The sequence below is a fragment of the Mus caroli genome, chromosome 7, assembly GCF_900094665.2.
Source record: "Mus caroli chromosome 7, CAROLI_EIJ_v1.1, whole genome shotgun sequence".
NCBI classification, from domain to species: Eukaryota; Metazoa; Chordata; class Mammalia; order Rodentia; family Muridae; genus Mus; species Mus caroli.
This window is the reverse complement of record NC_034576.1, coordinates 61,640,287-61,659,371: the sequence shown is the minus strand read 5'-3', so window position 1 is coordinate 61,659,371 and position 19,085 is coordinate 61,640,287. Positions and strand designations below refer to the sequence as shown.

The 19,085-nt window shown below is 34.3% G+C and overlaps 1 protein-coding gene across 6 annotated transcripts in view; it reads right to left on the bottom strand.

Moving 5' to 3' along the window:
• Window positions 1–19,085, bottom strand: part of Ube3a (ubiquitin protein ligase E3A) — a 77,581-nt gene that overhangs the window by 44,124 nt on the left and 14,372 nt on the right. For 5 of the 6 annotated variants that reach the window (XM_029479339.1, XM_021166374.2, XM_029479338.1 and 2 more), the window contains 2 exons: window positions 17,716–17,835; window positions 14,000–14,044 (listed from right to left, as the gene is read on the bottom strand). Coding sequence is in view for 5 of the 6 variants with exons in the window: in XM_021166374.2 (XP_021022033.1) it covers window positions 14,000–14,044; window positions 17,716–17,735 (65 nt within the window). In the remaining variant the exon portion in view is untranslated. The remainder of the gene's footprint in view (window positions 1–13,999; window positions 14,045–17,715; window positions 17,836–19,085) is intronic. The other variant, XM_021166378.2, reaches the window with a different exon arrangement.

The following is a 19,085-nucleotide window of genomic DNA, read 5'->3' as shown; positions in this document are numbered from 1 at the left end:
GAGGTTAGGTAAAGAGGAGGGATCCAAGAATCTCCCTAGAAGAGTGATCTAGATTTTACAGACCAACTGGAAGTAGATAGGCAGAGTAAGCAGGTGTGGGGAGGTGAGCAGGTGGAGGGAGAGATGGGGTTGAGGGAAAGTGTGGTAGAAACAGCTGGAATTGGGGAGGGAAGAATTTCCATGTTGGTGTAGAAACCTAGTACATTGGAAATGTCCTTGAATGTATGAAAGTGACCCTAATGAAATGGTCTAGTAATGGAAGATATAGAATCTTAAGCGGCCACCTCTTGTCTCCAGACAACCAAAATGAGTTGCACTTCAGTTAAATGAAGAGGGTCCCATAGATATTCCCAAACAGGGCTGGAAAGATGGCTCAGCAGTTAAGACCACTGACTGCTCTTCCAGAGGTCCTAAGCTCAATTCCCAGCAACGATATGGTGGCTCACAACCATCTGTAATGGGATCCAATGCTCTCTTCTGGTGTGTCTGAATACAGCAACAGTGTACCCACTTATATGAAATAAATAAACAGAAGAAGAAGAAGAAGAAGAAGAAGAAGAAGAAGAAGAAGACGACGACGAAGAAGAAAGAAGGAAGAAGGAAGAAGAGGAGGAGGAGGGAGAAGAGAGAAGAGGGAGAAGAGGGAGAAAAAGAAGAGGAAGAAGAAGGAGGAGGAAAGAAAGAACAGGAGGAGGAGGAGGAGGAGGAGGAAGAGGAGGAAGAGGAGGAAGAGGAGGAAGAGGAGGAAGAGGAGGAAGAAGAGGAAGAAGAAGAAGAGGAAGAAGAAGAAGAAGAAGAAGAAGAAGAAGAAGAAGAAGAAGAAGAAGAAGAAGAAGAAGAAGAAGAAGAAGAAGAAGAAAACGAAATAATTCCCAAACAGCCTAAGGTGTTCTCAAAGCAACAGGTTGCTACCTGAAAACTAACAGTAGAGTCCTACTGCTAAGGACAATATCCACACAACCCAATGAACATGGAGAAGCCAAGCTGCTGCCTGCATGGACTCTTCACCCCTACACTCTACTTCTTTGGTGTAGGAAGGTACTCTACAAGCTACCAAAAGAGATATATGCACACCAACCCAGCCACAAAACCTTTGACCTACAATCTGTCCTTCCTATAAAATATGCTAAGGCAGTAGGGGCACAGAACTAGTGGGAGTAGCCAACCAATGTCTGATTTGACTTAAGGCCCACTCCATGAGAAGAAACCCATATCCAAAACTGCTTGGATAACTAAGAACCAGAAACCTAGGGTAAAACAAAAACACTACTTATGTTTTAAAATTTTTTTAAATCTTAAAAAATTTTACAGTCAATAAAATGATTACTAATGATATTCTGGTATACACATTGTATCAGTGCCTAATCTAGTCACTGTCAAACGAGGTCTTCTCTGGCAGCAGATGGAAACAGGTACAGAGATGGAGAAACCACAAGCAGACATTACATGAACAGAATATTTAAATGGGAGCTCTCAATCAAATACTTTACAGCAGAGAGCAGAGAATCCCTTGGAAGAGAAGGTGGAAAAACTTTAAGAGCCAGAGGGGATGGACGATACCAGAACAAGACCCTCTAAGTCAACTAAGAAAGTCTCATAGGAAATGTCAGAAACTGAAGCAGCAAGCACAAGTGGGTCTGTACCAGGTATGTATGTCTGCATGTATGTCTGTATGTATTTGTAAGTATCTGTGTGTATTTTATATATATATATATACACATGCACTACATGTATTACATATATTACATATATATGTAGTATATATATACTACAAATATGTATATACATATAATATACACACAGGCACACACGCACGCTCACACAAACACACATGTAAAATAGGTATAGGCTTAGTATAGTATGGTACTGCTTGGTGTGAGAACGAATTAGGTTTCTGACTCTTGTGCCTGCTCTTGTGACTCTTTTCCTCTTGTTTACCAAGGCAGACTTCCATGATAGTTTTTGCTTCATCTTATTGTATTTTATTTTGTCATGTTAAAAAAAAAAATCAAGAAAGGAAAATATATTACAATACGGAAAGGCATCTCTAACAGTGAAGTTTTACTCCTTCCTTTAGAAAATTCAGTCAGAATTCAAATAAAAACTTAACAATACACCTCACAATCTCAGAAAAATAAGAACAACCCAAACTACAAACTAATATCTGGGGAAAAAAAAAGAATAAAGACCAGTGTAGAAATTAATGTACTGAACTCTAAAACACAGAGTTCTTTATTTGAAGAGAATAATAATTCCTTAGCCCAAATAACCAAAGAAAGGCAAGACCAAATTAATAAAATTCAAGGTTAAGATGAGGACAAAATAAAAGGTAGTACTGAAAACACATGAGGTCTTTAGTAATTAATATGAAAAGCAATTTAAAAAGAATGAAGTATCAGAAGAAAGTTATAAATTCCTCAACAGGTATGATCTATAAAAATTATATTAAAAGGAAATAAAAAAACAAAGATACAGAAAGCAACAAAATTGAAGCAGTACATCCTACCAATAAAGAAAAGCAAAGAATAGATTCATTGCTAAAATATACCAGTTCTTTATAGAAGAACAAACAGCAAAAAACCTCAAAGTGTTCTACCAAACAGGGAATGAAAACTACTAAAGCCATTCTACAAAAATATTATTTTGAGAGTTCCAAACTAGGTAAGAGCACTTAGAAAAGAACACACCTCAACATACTAAAAGGCTATAAAATAACCTAAGACTATTGTTATGTTAAATTAAAAAAAAATACTGAAGTCATTTTCTCTAATATCAGACATGTGACAAGGGTGTTCAGTTTCTATAATATTATTCAATGTAGCACTCTGAAGTCATAGAGAAAACAAGAAAAACCAGAACAAAACAAATGGGAAAGAAAAAAACAAATTATCTCTTAAGTACACAAAAGCATTCTTTACTTAAGGACTCTGATAAACACTTGTAGCAAAAAGGAATACATAACCAGTGGCTTTTCTATATAACCCTATGAAGATCCCAGGATCTCATAAACCCAGAGAGAGACAGACAAACAGACACACACACACACACACACAGAGAGAGAAAGAGAGAGAGAAGAATGAATATAGCAAAAACTGAGAAATGAGACTGCAACAGTTAAAAGGCAAATCAGTAGTGAAGAGACAACCAAAATAATGGAAGAAAATCTTTCATGCAGAAAACTATACATCTAACAGAATTAGTATCTAGAATGTCTAAGAACAAAAAGGCACATGCCAAATAAACTGATATTCCAATCCTGCACTAAATTAGCCCTCTTCCTCAACATTGTAAAACTCTTCTGTGATAAAAATAAAACAGTCCAACCCAAGGGCATATGTACTGGAGATCTGCTTTAGCCCCACATCTGAGGTGGGATGTCATGGGGTAGGGAGAGATGCCTCCTTCTACCCTCCTCTCACTACCTACAGCAGGCAGATCTGGCCCTTTCCCTTACTGACTGCATCACTCAGGAGCACAGGTCCTGCAAATTGACTATAACAGCTCAGAAAAGCTGGCCATAGTAGTGATGTTGCAGGTAAGCCTGATGCAAGGACATTGAGAGCACAAGAGCTGATACTGCTTCGTTGGGTAAGCTAAGCAGGATAGTGCTTGAGAGTTGACCTTGGCTGAGTAATAACTCAACTACCTCCCAAGCACAGACCCAGGGCCTACACCAACATCTACTCCAATTATAATCTGCTGGAACTTATGAAGTTGCCAGTTCTGCACATCCAAAACTGCAGGATCTCCATGACACAGGGTAACAACAGGATATCCAGGAGTCCTGGTTGAGGATCCAATATGGCAGAACCTAGAGGCCTCACAATAGACCAATAATTCATTGCAATGAACATTTGCAAGTAGAGATGTGTGGAAAAAAGCCTAGAAAAACACAATACAAAAGGCCAGTAAATAAATTCTACCCAACATATTATAGTTTAAAAAATAAATAAATAAATAAAACACAGACTAAAGGGTACTGAAGGATACAAGAAAAAAGTGACATCACTCATAAAGCAGGCTCATCAAAATTAATATCTATTCAACAAAAGACTTTAAAGCATGAAGTGTCTGGATCAGTGATCCTTAACCTTCCTAATGCTGTGACCCTTTAATACAGTTCCTCATGTTGTGATGACTCCCAACCAAAAGATTATTTCATTGGTACTTCGTAACTATTGCTACTATAATGAATCATAATGTAAATATCTGATATGCAGGATATCTGATACGCAACCCCTGTGGCAGTTATGACTCTCAGGCTGAAAACAGCTAGCCTGGATCCTGAAAGATCTTAACTGGTAACACAAAGCATTACACTTGTAAAACCTTACAGAAAAATTCAAAGACAAATAGAAATTTCCCATGATAAACAGAAAACACACACATCTTTCAAGAACTCTGATTGTAAATGGTCTTAATCCCTTCTCCAAAGACACAAAATAAAGAAAATTAGAGGAAAAATCTACCAGGTGGATGTTACAATTTTAGACACATAAGCAACACAGAGGCACACAATTTCATAGGAGAAATGCTATTAGATCTAAAACCACGTGTCAGTCACAACAGTGACTGATAGTGGGTGACTTCGCTACCCAACTCTCTTCAGCAGACAGATCATCTGGACAAAAATTAAACAGAAACTCTGGAGTTAAATCAAATGAATGTAATAGATATTTGTACAACATTCCACCTATATACTAATACACATTCTTCTCAGCCTATGGAATTTTCTACAAAAATCAACTACCTATCAAGACACTGAAAAAGTCATAATATATGATACTGTAATACCACACTTCTTTGTATAGACTACAATGTAATAAAATTAGATATTAACAGCAAAAGATATTAGAGAAACCATGGAAACTAAATAACACATTACTGAACAGGTGATCTCTGTGAGCTCAAAGCCTGCCTGGTCTACAGAGCTAGTTCAAGCAGAGTCAGGGCTACACAAAGACAATATCTACTCTAGAAACTAACACCCACAGTTTATTCATCTCTGAGAAAAGCACCATAAATGATGCACAAGAAAATGTCTTCAAACAGCAAATCCCTGTTGAAGGAACTCAAAGACAATATAAACAAATGGGTGAATGAGAACTGCAGAAACACGTAGGTGAATCAAGTAACACAATCCTGAGAACCGTAGGACACAGAGGATATCTCAACATAATAAAGGAAAAACAGAAGAAATTCCTGGCAAACATGTTAAATAACAAATGAAAAAAACCCTCAGAGCATCCTTACTAAAATTAGGAACAAGACAAGCACATTCTGGGTCTGTGCTTGTTATTATGTTGACGAGAGAAATACTGTAAGTGAAGGAACTAAAGAAAACAGAAAACTCCTAACAGTTGATAAACACTCAGCAAAGTAACAGAATACAAAATGAAGACACAAAGCTCAGTAGTCTCTCTTTGTACAAATAATAAACACAAAGACAAAGAAATTAGGGAAACCATCCCAGTCACAATAACCTCAAAAATTGAATAAATCAAACTAAGGAAGTACAAAAGTTGTATAATTAAATTTTAAAAAATTAAAGAAAATATGTTGAAAAAGCAACCAGAAGGTGAAAAAAACCACCCATGTTCAGATTGTTGTAAAAATAGTCATTCTACCTAAAACAATTTACAGACTCAATATAATCCCCATCAAAATCATAGCTTGATTTTTCATAAAAAGAAAGTAAGAAACACTAAAATTTATTTCATAATACACATGACAGAAAAACAATCCTGAATAGTAAAAGAAATGCTATCAGTATCATCATCTATGATTTTAAGTTATACTACAAAGCTTTAGTAATTAAAAACAGCATGGTGCTGACATAAAAACAGACACTTCAATTAATGAAATCGAAGTGAAAACTTCTTGATGGTAAGATCGGATTGCTATAGACATCAACCACATCCTTGAACCACAGAGCATGGAGACATCATGCTGGTACACACTGGCAAATTTTATCACAACTGGCTATAATCCACTGTGCTGGCAAGTGCTATATAAACTCTCTTGAGAATAAAGGCCTCAATCTCATCCAGTTATGAACCCTGAAGGCTAAAAGTGGCCTGACAAGATAGGATTACTAAAAATGGCATAGGTGCTTTAGGAGTAACTAGCCACTATATGATTGCATTAAAGGTCTAGTCTATAAGGTGGAGGCCATACTATTAAAGGAGCCAAGAACCTATGAATAGATAAGGTAATAGGCCCTAGGGTAGAACCCATACCACTACTCTGTTAAACGCACATAATATTAAAATGACTCCTAATGATTTATTGCTATATCCAGAGAAAAGCCCATTATTTTAGCTTTCACTAGAGAAGCTTTGCTCCATAACATATGGCAAGTAACAGAGATGATCCTATTCCAAAACTGGTAAGCATGGCAAGAAAAAAAAAGTGTTAAGTGCTCAATCACAAATCAGACATTTATCTCACCCCAAAGAGCTGGAAAGATCGTCACTCACAGGTGGTAAATAACTTCAAGGAAACAGTCTTTTCCAAGAGGCAAGAGACTAGATGCATATATGAACTTATGATAAGCCATTACGATAATACACCCAAGCTACAGCCAGCCAAAACCCCAGCATGGGGGGAGGGGGATAGAGATGTCATCCTACCACAAGTGTCTTATGAACTCCTGGTAATCTGACTACACGCTACAGCAGGCCCCAATTCCAAGACTAGATTGACAACACAAAACTAGACTCAATGGAGAATAAAGGAAAAAAAGTTTGAAAAAGTATAATCTTAAAATAATGGAAGAATTGAGAGGGCTGTAAGAAGAGGAGTTGAGGAAGTGATTATATTCATTTTGAGACTAGATGAAATTTTCAAGATTTTTTTAAAGGAAAAAAGAATTTTGTAAAATAAATAAATAAATAAACTTCAACCTCTTTGAATTGTTGACCAGTGACATCCCAGTGATCACTCTCTTCCAGTGTTGGCTATTTATTTCCATAGTTTTTGGTTACTCTCCAGAACTTGACAGTAAGACACTACTACCGAAGATATAACATACTTTAGTAAAGAAATGGAAAAATTAAGCAAAAACTCACCTTGAAGCTTGATCTCTACTAACTAGGATCTGTACAACGTGACAATGCTATGCAGACTATCTGACGAGAAAAGTAATCAGGAGATATTCAACTTATAACCAACTTCGACATCATGGTCTTCAATGATCAACTATGCCTTTCTACTTTTAATTATATGTTTCATCTCTCTCTCTCTCTCTCTCATTACCTTATCTCTGCATTCCACTAATACTGAGTCTATGCACAGTCTAGTGGACTTGCCTGTAGTTATTTTGCTGCTGAGAACACTATGGTCCTTATTTATCACAGCTCATTCCCAAAGTTTCTGTATCATTTCTGTGGTCCAATAGCAATCACTGACTCCACTATTCCACACTAACTATACATAGTGAAAGCATGACCCAATAACTTATCCTTGTATCTTCCAAAATACCCAATTACAGACTCAATAATCTCTAATTTCTCTTTTGTTATTGCTTACTTCTTTTATTGGTATTTCTCTAGTTATTTGACTTTGACGAAAAACTTATCAGATTATATAAATTTCTTCTCCATATTAGAAGGCTAACCTTAGGTTAAAGAACCTTCAAAGGTTCAATCTGACCAAGAGTATGCTCAAAAAACCCAGAAAATTTTGAAAATAGAACCACCTATAATTATAGTTTAGTTTCACACAGAAACTTAAAAGCATCAGATCTTATAACCAGAAGTCACCCTGATAAAAAGGTTCAGCTCTAATAAAAAAAACTCTGAAAAAAACATTCAAGGATCAACAAGGCAAAGTGACTGGTCAAATGGCAAATTCTAAAGATGTTATGTATTATCCCTCATAATCACAGGCTGAGAATATGTAATAGTTATTTAGAAATAAACTGATACCACAATATATTTCTGAGACAAATATTTTTCATACATTTAATGAATTTTCACTAACACATAGTAAGCAAGCATTAACTGACTATTCCTTATATACTTTGCTAAGTATTCAAGGTAACTTTAGTTGTGAATTTGACAGTCTAATGTGTAGTGTGACCTAAGGGAATCTCAATTGAGGGACTTCCTAGATTAAACTGGCCCATGGGTGTGACTGGGGGAAAGGGCAAGGTCTTGATTGATATAAGAGGGACCAGTCTACTGTGGACAATAGCATTCCCTAGGCAGGTGGTTTTGGACTGTAAGTAAGTGGTGTTAGCAATGCTTAGGTCTGAAAATTGAGTCAGCAACAGTATAAAGTTCCTGCCCTGACTACTTTGAATGATGGCCTATAACATGTAAGCTGAAATAAACCCTTTACTCCCCTAAGTTTCTGTTTGCAAACAGTTCCAATATGTGACACAACGAGAAACTAAGGATGCTTTCTAGAATTTGGTTAAAAATAAACTCCTACTAAATAAGATGCAAATGTCTATCAGATTTCAAGGGATCAATAGCATACAAATAACAGTTCTATTTTGGATGAATCGATTTCTGGCTTTTTTGGGGGGTGGTGTATACATTTGTTGTGCACACATACATGGAGGCATGCATGCCCATGCACGTGCATTTGGAGACCAGAAATCAAAGGCGGTCATAATTTTCTAATGCTCCTCACACAATTTTTTTAAGACGTGGTCTCTCTCCCTAAACCTGACACTTGCTGAATTATCTAGACTGAATGAACACATTTCAATCACCATTCCATTCCTGCCCCTAAACCAAGGCTGGGATGAAAGGCCATGCCTCACTTTTTACATAGGTTCTGAAAATCTAGTCCACATAGTTGGAAAGCAGGACACTGAGCCAACTCTTTAGGCCCTGCCTTTAGCTGCTTTTTGTGTTTGTTTGTTTGTTTGTTTGTTTGTTTGTTTGTTTGTTTGTTTAAAGCCATGGTCTCATGTAACTTTGACTTGCCTTACTGTACAGGCAAAGCTGTCCCTGAATAAGCTCCCAAGTACCGGGAGTACAGAAGTGGAGCAAGCAAACGTACCCAGCCAAATATCAAAATTCTCAATACTTCTATATGCACAAATTCATAATATGAAAATTTCATATAATCCACCTAAGTACCTTCTGGGTTTTTTTCTTCTTCTATTAAACTCATGGACTAAACCACATCAATGTCAATGTGCATGTTATATACCAGTATTAAGAGTCTCCAAAATTATTTGTATTTCTTAATAAGAGAACTTAACAGTCTCTTTATTTCCAACCATAACTCCTTTATCTTAAGTATAATAAACACCATATGTAGGATTATTAAAATGTTATTGATCTGTTAAAAACACTCACTCATGCAATAATAATTTTAATATATGAAGACACCGCTGTTTTTCCAAAGTTTTTATTTTCATTGACAAATAAGAACTACATATATTATCATCTGCAAAAGTGGTGCGTCAAATGAGTTTATAAATTCTAACATAGCACTTTTGCACGAATACTTAATAGTTGACTTTTAGTGATATTCAAGAAAAAATACAGAAAGAAGTCACCATACTGTACAATTTTGGTCCTGAACTACATTCTATTCATTTTCCATTTTTTGTTTTATGTCTATCATTTATTCTACTCTAAGTAACAAACACTTTTTAGAATGTTTTTACAGTCTATGTACAGTAAGATGATGCACTACCTGTTTTTGTGCTGATTTATTTCATTGAAAATATAGAGCATCATTTCCATCCATGTTGTCACAGACATAAGATTTCAGAAAAACAATTTTAATGGCGAAAAATTGCATCATCATATATGTCAATTTTTATTTATTTAGCCACTGACAAACACTGGTTTATTTCTGCATTTTGTTTAATTAATGCTGCAATCAAAATTAAACTGCAGGTATCTCTTATAACACACTATATATTTCTAGAATACAATTGCTAGGTCATGGCAATTTTTAGGAACCTATTATTTTCCATAATCGATCTAATTTACATTCCAAACAACTGTGTGCAAGATTTCTGTTTGCTTACAACCTCACCAACATGAACATTCATATATTCTAGCAGGTAGGAGGTGGCATCTCACTGTTGTTTCATTTCTTAGATGATTAGAAAGGTAAAGAATTTTTTTTTCTCATGAATTTGATGCTGGTCATGGTGGTACAACACCTTTAATCTCTCACTCAGAAAACAGAAACAGGAGAATGTCTGAGTTTGAAGTCAGCCTTGTCTACAGAGCAAGTTCCAGGACACTCAGGCTACACAGAGAAAAACTTGTCTCAAAAAACAAAAATAAATAAATAGGTTTTTCCTCAACACAGAAAAAGAGCAAGAATTGAAATATGTGAGATTCTGCAGAAAACAGAGGGGAAGGAAAAATATTATAATATCAAAATAATTTTTAAAAACTCATTTAACCACTTTGCCATTTGTACTCCTTTTTTCCCCTGTCTGGTCTTCAACACCTTACTTGTCATCCTCTGGACTGTAGTCCAGTTCTACATTCTTTCACCAGCATAGAGCTTACCAATTAGATTAGCCCCATGGATCCTCCTGTATCTTCCTCCCCAGCACCGGAATTTTATGTGTACACTACCACACACTGCATTTTTATGTTGTTATGAAAGTTATCAAATCAGGTCCTTATGCTTTTTAGGCAAGCACTTTACCTACTGAGCTATCTTCCTACCAGAACTACTTGTTCAGAAGCACCTATTTAGGTCCCCTATCCACTTCTTCAATGAGCTGTCTGAATTACACATTTCATAAATTAACTATTCAGCATGTGAATGCTTTCATTCATTCCATAGGGGGCTTATCTGTTAACTATATCTTTCCTTGTGTAGAAAGCTATTGTTTTGTATAATCCCATTAGTCTACTTTGTAGTCATGTTTTTAAAACAAAATTTACAAACACTAATTAAAAAGCTTTTCCTGTTTTAATATATTAGCTGATAATAAAGGATATTAACTAAGAATACAACTTTGTCCTATTTAACATACTGGTTTTTTTTCTTCTGCAAGAGTGGTCAGTGCTCTTAATAGCTGAGCCACCTTGCAGCCTCAAGAATGCTTGAGTCAGAGAGTAAGGCAATATGGCCCTTGTAGTTAGGCAGACTTGGGTTTTGATTTTAGCTGATGTTGTTTCTTTTGTGGATTTCAAGACAGTGTTTCTCGATGTAGCTTTGGGTGTCCTAGAACTTCCTCCTGACTGTCTCTGCCTCCCAAGGGATTAAAGATTAAAGGCATGCAACACCACCATACTGGGCTAAAATAAATTCCACTTAGTTATAATGAATAATAATTATGTATTGTTTAATGAAGTTTGTTATTCCTTTCTGAAGAACTTTTGTTACTAGCCTATAGTACTAGACTTTTGTTTTCATATGAGAGTAATGACTTGACTTATAAAAAGTTTGGAAACCTTCAATGTTTTTGGCTGACCTTGGAAAATATTAGTATTAATTCTTCAAGGTTTAGTGAATTTCATCAGTGATATCATTAGGTTCTGGGCTTTATGTGACAAAAGACTTAATTCCTGATTTTCCATCTTCTGTTGACACAACATTCTCAACCCTGGCCATCAATAATAGCATGTAAATTTAAAATGCTCTAATGCTAAAAGTGTTATACATGAACCACTATTAATGGTTTGTCCTACCCATTCTGCTAATATTCAATCTAAAATATTATCTATTAGGGACTACTGGTACAGTCTAACTGCAAGCACTATGAGGTTTCTAAACTAAGCAGGCCATTCAGTGCATGAAACTTTCCAACATTTGGTCTGTTTCTTTAAAACCCTTCATATCTTAGTAAGTTTTCAGTACACTCAATCTCAACTCAATTATAACTATAGTGTTCCACAAAACATCATTAAACCTTTTTCAAAAAGAAAAGGAAAAAAAAAGGACATGGGGAGCAAGGAGGTGGTAGCACACACTTTAATCTCAGCGCTCAGGAGGCAGAGGCAGGCCAATCTCTGAGTTTGAGGCCAACTTGGTCTACAGAGCCAGTTTCAGGACAGCCAGAGCCAGGGTTAAACAGAGAAACCCTATCTCGATGGGGAGGAGGAAAAAGGTACATGGGGAAGGCAGTTCTTTAGTTTCTACTATACCTGCAGCTATCTAAGTATACAAAATAAACAAGTTTTCTTTTAAACAACAACAAGTTACTTGGCTACTAAACTACAACAAAATACAACCTCACATCCATTAGGATGACTACTGTTCCCCAAAGAAATTTTAATATACGTGTCAAGTTGTAAAAAAAAAAAATGTATAAAGCTTTTATTCTAAGAAATGTAAGTAAAATGGTATAGCTATTGTTTAAAACAACATGATATATTCTCAAAATATTAAAAATACAATTACCATGATATTCTATAGGACCAAAAGAATTTGACAAAAGATTAGACCCATGCTAATCACAACATTATTCACAATAGCTAAAGCACAGGATTAACCCATTAACAAATGAGCAGAATATAGCATATACAAGCAAGCGAGTGTTATTCAGCCTAAAAAAAAAAAAAAAAAAAGAGGAAGTTCTAGTATATGCTACACATAAACTTCGAGGACACTGTGTTATATAAAATAAGCCAATCATCAAAACAAAAACTGTGTGACTACACTTACTTGAGATAGTTAGAAGCACCAAACCCACAGACAAAAAGTAGAGTTTTAATTGCCAGCCACAGTGGAAGACACAGGTCACTATTTAATGCATACAAAGTTTCAGAAGGGCAAAATGCAAACAGTTCTGATGACGAATGCTCAAACATATTAATATTTACAATACCACTGGCTCATATACTTTAAAACAATAAGGAGTAAATTTTATACATTTTATAAGTGTTTTAAAGTTATCAGAAAAGTTACATGGTCTCAAAAATGTAAAGGATAATTCATAGTTGTTTCTTAGACTTCACAATGTACTTAAGCATTTAAAGGGATGTAATCTGCTTTTAGTAAGAAAAACCTGCACATTTTCAACCACACCTTAAACATAGCTATATACATTTATCTTTACTTCCTCCTCATTTCTTAAGACAAGAATGCATATGTGTGTGCATTAGCATAGATGGTGTAGGTAGATTTATACATGTAGAGAGGTGTGTTTAGAAGTCAGAGGCTTGTTTTCACTATTCTCAAAGCTTGTCAATTACGCTAACCTAGCAGCCAGCTTGCCTCTTACTCCAGTCTTCTTAATACTTACATAGCAAGTGTTATATTCACCAAGTCTTTGCCACAGTCCCCTGCTTAATTCCTTCTAGTTATTCTTATTTTCATTTTTCATTCCTCATTGTCAAATTTTGAAAAGATTCTCAATATCCTACTTTTCCCTACACTCAAGTGTCTTGCTTCAGAACCTTGGCAATGACTTGGCCTAGAACACTGTTCAAATATCCAACTGCTTAATCCCCAGTAACATTTCAGGATTCAACCTAGTTTTACTCAGTTATACCAATTTTCCTACTACGCACTAGATTTCTTTTGCATAATTTGGTACTCCTCTGTATTCCCACTGCATACCAAGTATAATCCTATCTCAATAATTAAAAAATCTGATTCTGCTCTTTCTGAAGCATTGAGATATAAGCCTCAAGCATCTTTATACCCAAAACATGGCACCTGATGATCAATATTTAGAACAGAGGACATATTTAAACAATCTTGGCTTCAGGAATTATAAATTAATAGCAGGCACATAGATGGTTGAATCTTCCTCTAATTCCCCTACTTATCAACAACTGCCAAGGGCACAAAAAACATTAAAAATTCAGAATAATGTATATAATTATCTACTTACCATTAGACATCTAATTTTTTGCAGAGGTTTGGAAGTATTTGGTTAGGGGATATATAAGTAGACATGTTCCAAACTCTAGATACAGTTTAAAGTTGTTCCTTCTTTCTCTTTTTTTAATTCAATTTTACCTTTTTTTATTTTAAGCCTGAAAGGTATTTTCAAATAAAACAGTGTAGGGCAACTTAAAACACAAAATAACCTGAACCAAGTTATACTTACATTCGGCTAGCTTCAATGTCCTCAGACTGGGATTCTCCTGGTGATCTGTAAAATGTAATTAAAGACAAATATTAGTGAATTCCAAAAAAAGGTATAGAAATATAAGTAAGGAAGATAAACTGGAAAGCAAGACTTAAATTCCAATGAAAGGGTGCTTTAAAAGATTTAAAACTAAGAAAAAAAGTTTTAAAAAAGTAAGCAGATCAGCAACACATTTAACAACAAATTTTAGAAACCTCAATGTTTAAAAAGAAAATTAAAATCATTATATTTAGATATCAAATTAGTATAAGCCATAATTATTTACAATGTCAAACACGTATTAAAAAACAAAACTGTTACTTTCTATTAAGTTGGATTGTGGTATTCATAGTCTTGAAATTAAATGAAGTGTTTGCAAACTGTAACCTGAGCAAACACTAAGGTGTGGGATAATCACCTTTATTTTGAAGTGATATTATACTGAGAGATTTGTATTCATTTATACACTGTCTGTGTATTCAGAAAAAGCAAGGGTAATTACTTGCAAGAAAAACTATATTTCCCTCAAAACCTAAAACATTACAACAAAAAAAAATCCCTTGAAAAATGTCTGCCAATTTCTGCAGTAGACAATTTAAACTCAAATATAACAGTGTTCATAAATCTTTAAGATAATTAAATGATATGCACCATTCTAATCATAATTCCTGTGGTTCTATAAGGAAATTAGATTTCCCTAAAAAGCACTATCTGCCGTCAGCGTGTATATGGAGTATTATGTTTGCTAGATAATTGTAGGCTAGTTTTAGTTTTAATATCTGCTGGTTATTTTCTTTATTTTTAATATATTAGCTAATATAGAAATGCATATAAAACACCAAAGAGTATCCCACTTTTATTGGGTGGAATATAAGCCAATTTCCCTATTCTGAACATCTGGTTAAAGAACAAATTCCAGTGATGCACACAGCAATACTTTCCTATAATTCCTGTCATCAGAATGCTAAACCAGGATTTAGCATGAGGACAGCCTGTTCTACATAGTGAGACACTGCCTCCCAAAAAGAAAAAAATCTGTTACCCTATATATCTTTACTGTGAGACAATCAGTGTTCTAAGGTGAATTTATTTTAATACCTATTTCTAATGCTTTAAATTTCCAAAATAGGTTAAGAAAGAAAAGAATAATTTAAATTTTCAAATTTGTATACAAAGACAATCTGTGAATTTACTGACTTTTTTTGGTCTTTCAAGTTAAAGACTTGATTTGTAAATTTATCACTGACTTCAGACATTCAACTTAAACAAAAAGTTTATAAAAGGCTGGTTGTGGCTCATGGTTATGGAAGATTTTTTTTAAGCAATGATCCTTAAGTTAGGGGATGAAGAAGAGGCTCACTAGTTAAGAGCACTTACTGCTCCCAGAGAAATCAAGGATTGCCTCTTAGCACCCAACACAGCTGCTCACAACCATCGCAAACTCTAGTTCCAGGACTGATGCCCTCTTCTGGACTCTGTGAGTATCAGGTGCACATGTGCATCTGGTACACACATATATACCTGAAAGTAAAACTCACACACAGAAAATTTAAAACTTTTAGTCGGGCAGTGGTGGCGCACGCCTTTAATCCTAGCAGTTGGAAGGCAGAGGCATCGGATTTCTGAGTTTGAAGCCAGTCTGGTCTACAGAGTGAGTTCCAGGACTACACAGAGAGAAACCCGTCTTAAAAAATAAAAAACAACAACAACAACAAAAAAAATCTTAAAAATTAATGTATTCATTGCTTTAGTGTCAAAGAAATTTCACTTCTTTGCTAGACTTTCAAAATAATACTCATTGTAATTCATTTAGATTCCAAGTCAGTAACGCATACACAGAGAAAAAGGAAAAAAGGTACGATTAAAAACAGACCCCAAAAGCTCAGACAGTTTAGATTTTCTTAGTAGTTTATTTATATTTTCTGTTTATCACAAAATTACATAAGAACTGAAAATTGTAGATTAGGAGTGATATCAAATAAAAATATTCTCCACCCTCTTCCCCCAGGAAACAAGCAAATATCTCAGAAATAATGATCTCCACCAGCCTTAAGAAACTACCAAGATTGTTTCCAAACTTATATCTCATATAAAATGGCTAGAAGAGTTAAAACATGATGGTAGCCCATGCACTAGCTAACTCATTTTGGAATGTGTCTTTCCAACATCTTATATATTATGAAGACTGTGAGATAAAGCTGACTTGCAAAACAACAACAAAAACCTGTAAGCAATGAGGAAGCCAAATTAGAAGTCTCTAAACAGGTAGGAAGCAAAGTATTCTAAATGTACAGGAAAAGAAAAACTTAGAGAAGGTTGAGAATGATGAGAGAAAAATATTTTATATAAGAAAATGTAAGATAAGAGAAAAAAGAACTGTATCTCAAGAGAATATTATAGAACTGCTGCAGTTTCAAGACCCTAAAATGAAATATAGAACAAACTTATTGTCAAATGGCCAACTACAGCTATTTTCTCAATTTCTGATTGCTACAGAGTATGTGAATGCCAGTAACATAATGCCAACCAAGTATTGTAAATATACTAGACTTCTATTTAATATTTACAAATATTAGGGTAAGTTATAAGCACCATTTAGCCAAACTAAAAATTTAAGAAACCCCAGAAAGATCAGAGTAAAAATAATCCAAAAAAATTATTATTCTTAAATGCTCCCATTCAAACAGTTTTATTTTAGTCAAGAGAAAAATATATAAATACAACAAAAGCATGTTTTTGATCATTGTGTACATCTGAATGTCTATGCACAGACAATTTTAATAATATTCTAATTAAGTTACCAAAATATATCCTAAAACTAAAGTTAACTTTCAAAGTAACTTTCAAAGTAACTGTGGTTTTTACAAACCACAAAGTATATGTAACACCTACTAATAGTTATAAAACTGTTCTTTGTGCCTAAAATGCTTGCTGTTTTTTGCTGACAATACATTTGAAATAAGAATTCAGGACATGCTCCTAATTTTACCAAATTCAAAATATAGAACCAACTAAAAGTTAATAAAAAAATCCACTACCAACCCAAGACTGACCCAAGTTATCCTAAAGTTTGCCAGAATATTAATAAATGAATGAATGAAATTTGAAACCTGAAACATACCTGGTAACAATGGTGAGGAAAAAGTCTTTTAAAAGTATCAATTTTAGGTATTAACTTTAAAGACAGAAAATGTAATCACAAAACAAGTAATCTGAACACTGGAACATGACCTAGTAATAGTAAATCCATCCTTTTAAGGAGGTAAAGGTGCACTTTTAACTCCACCGTAACTCTCTAGGAGAAAAAGTACACTAGTTTTACTAAAGTTGCAACATTTCTAGAGAAGCACTGAAACTCCTGCCACATAAAATATTAAAAATACTTAAGATATTTTCCACATCTCTTAAAATGTCCATACTGTAATCTTCAAAATTCTTAAAACATATTTTCTTATTAATCTATACAGAAAAACAGGTCTTTGATGATTACTTATTTTCATGAACTGAAGGGTAAGTAAGAAATGTACTATAATAAATATCTGAGAAAGGAGGTTAAATGAAGAAATGGCTCCGTTCTTAGGTCTTTTATTCTTAGCAATATTCCTGCTACCTCTGCATATTTGTCATTTTTATAGCACATAATTCATTTTACAATGACAGCCTTTCTAAGACTGTAAAATAACATTCAAAATTACCTTTTACAAGCTGTGGCCATTCGGTGACATCAGGGTGATAACAGCTTTGAGTCACTGATTAAAAACAGGTTGTCACACCAGTCTAGCTGCTAACTTGATCTGAACGTAGGCTTAATAATTCTAATAAATTAAACAAACCTTTAGTTAGAACACTAGCATAAACCCAATTCATTGTTCAAGTCATAATCTTCAAAGCTTTAAATCAGTAGTCAATATAAAATTAGAAGAATAATTATCACAGGAAAACTTTTATGAACTATTCTTCAGTATATTGTTTTCGTAAATGGTCTCTTCATTTGGTATATTCTCAATGCAAAACCCAAAACTACTCCAAAATCCAGAATGTTTTAAATCATCATGGCAGCAAATCAAAAAGGGTTGGATTTAGGAGTATTTCCGATTTTGAATTTTCAGACTAGATATGTTCAAACAGTAAAGTCTATAGGAACATGCCAAAATCTGAAAAATTCTTAAATTTGAAACATAATCTGGTCCCAGGCATTTCTGATCAAGATAATAATCCCTACTTTTCAATGTAGTATTATATGGTTCACAAAATACAACAGTCAACTGTACCCTTACGTTCCACTGACTTTAGCTCTACAAGATCAAAATAGACACTAAGAATAACAATAAGCAGCCTCAGAGTGATTAACTGACTTGCCCAAGATTTTGTAAATAATGTTGAAATTAAGACCAAAAAACCAATATCAGCTAAATTTCCACTAAGTATTAGAATTTTGCTATGGTTTAGTTTTGCTTTACAGTGTTTTGTAATTTAAATATATATAAATAAGCAAAAATTTAGACTATGTATTGTGGCAGTAATTAGGTGATTTAGTATCAAGAGTCTTTAACTGATGGGAGAAATCAGCTACCAAACAGGCAAAATATTGATTAAAGTTTTACACAGAGAGAGAGAGAGAGAGAGAGAGAGACAGAGACAGAGACAGAGACAGAGACAGAGACAGAGAGACAGAGAAATTATTTAAGTAGTATAATCTATCATTAATCTTTGGATCTATAAGAAAGTATTCATTTTCAATCCCACTAAGACTCAATTCTAGGAAGTAATATAAAGCAAAATTTGGATTAATATCCTATTATTCACATATCTGAACTATCATGTGTGATTTTAAACAAATCTGATTCGTTTCACAGCCCTCCTTATCATACTATACTCCTGACAAAATGCCAATACTGTTATGGTTTTATCCAGTTTTCCCCCAAAATCCTCTTTCACTGATCTATAAACATAGAACAAATTTGAATGAGCTTAAAACAAACAAACAAACAAAAACAAAAAAAAACAAAAAAAAAAAAAAAAAAGAAAAAAAAAATAAAACATACAAATTATATCTATGGGCACC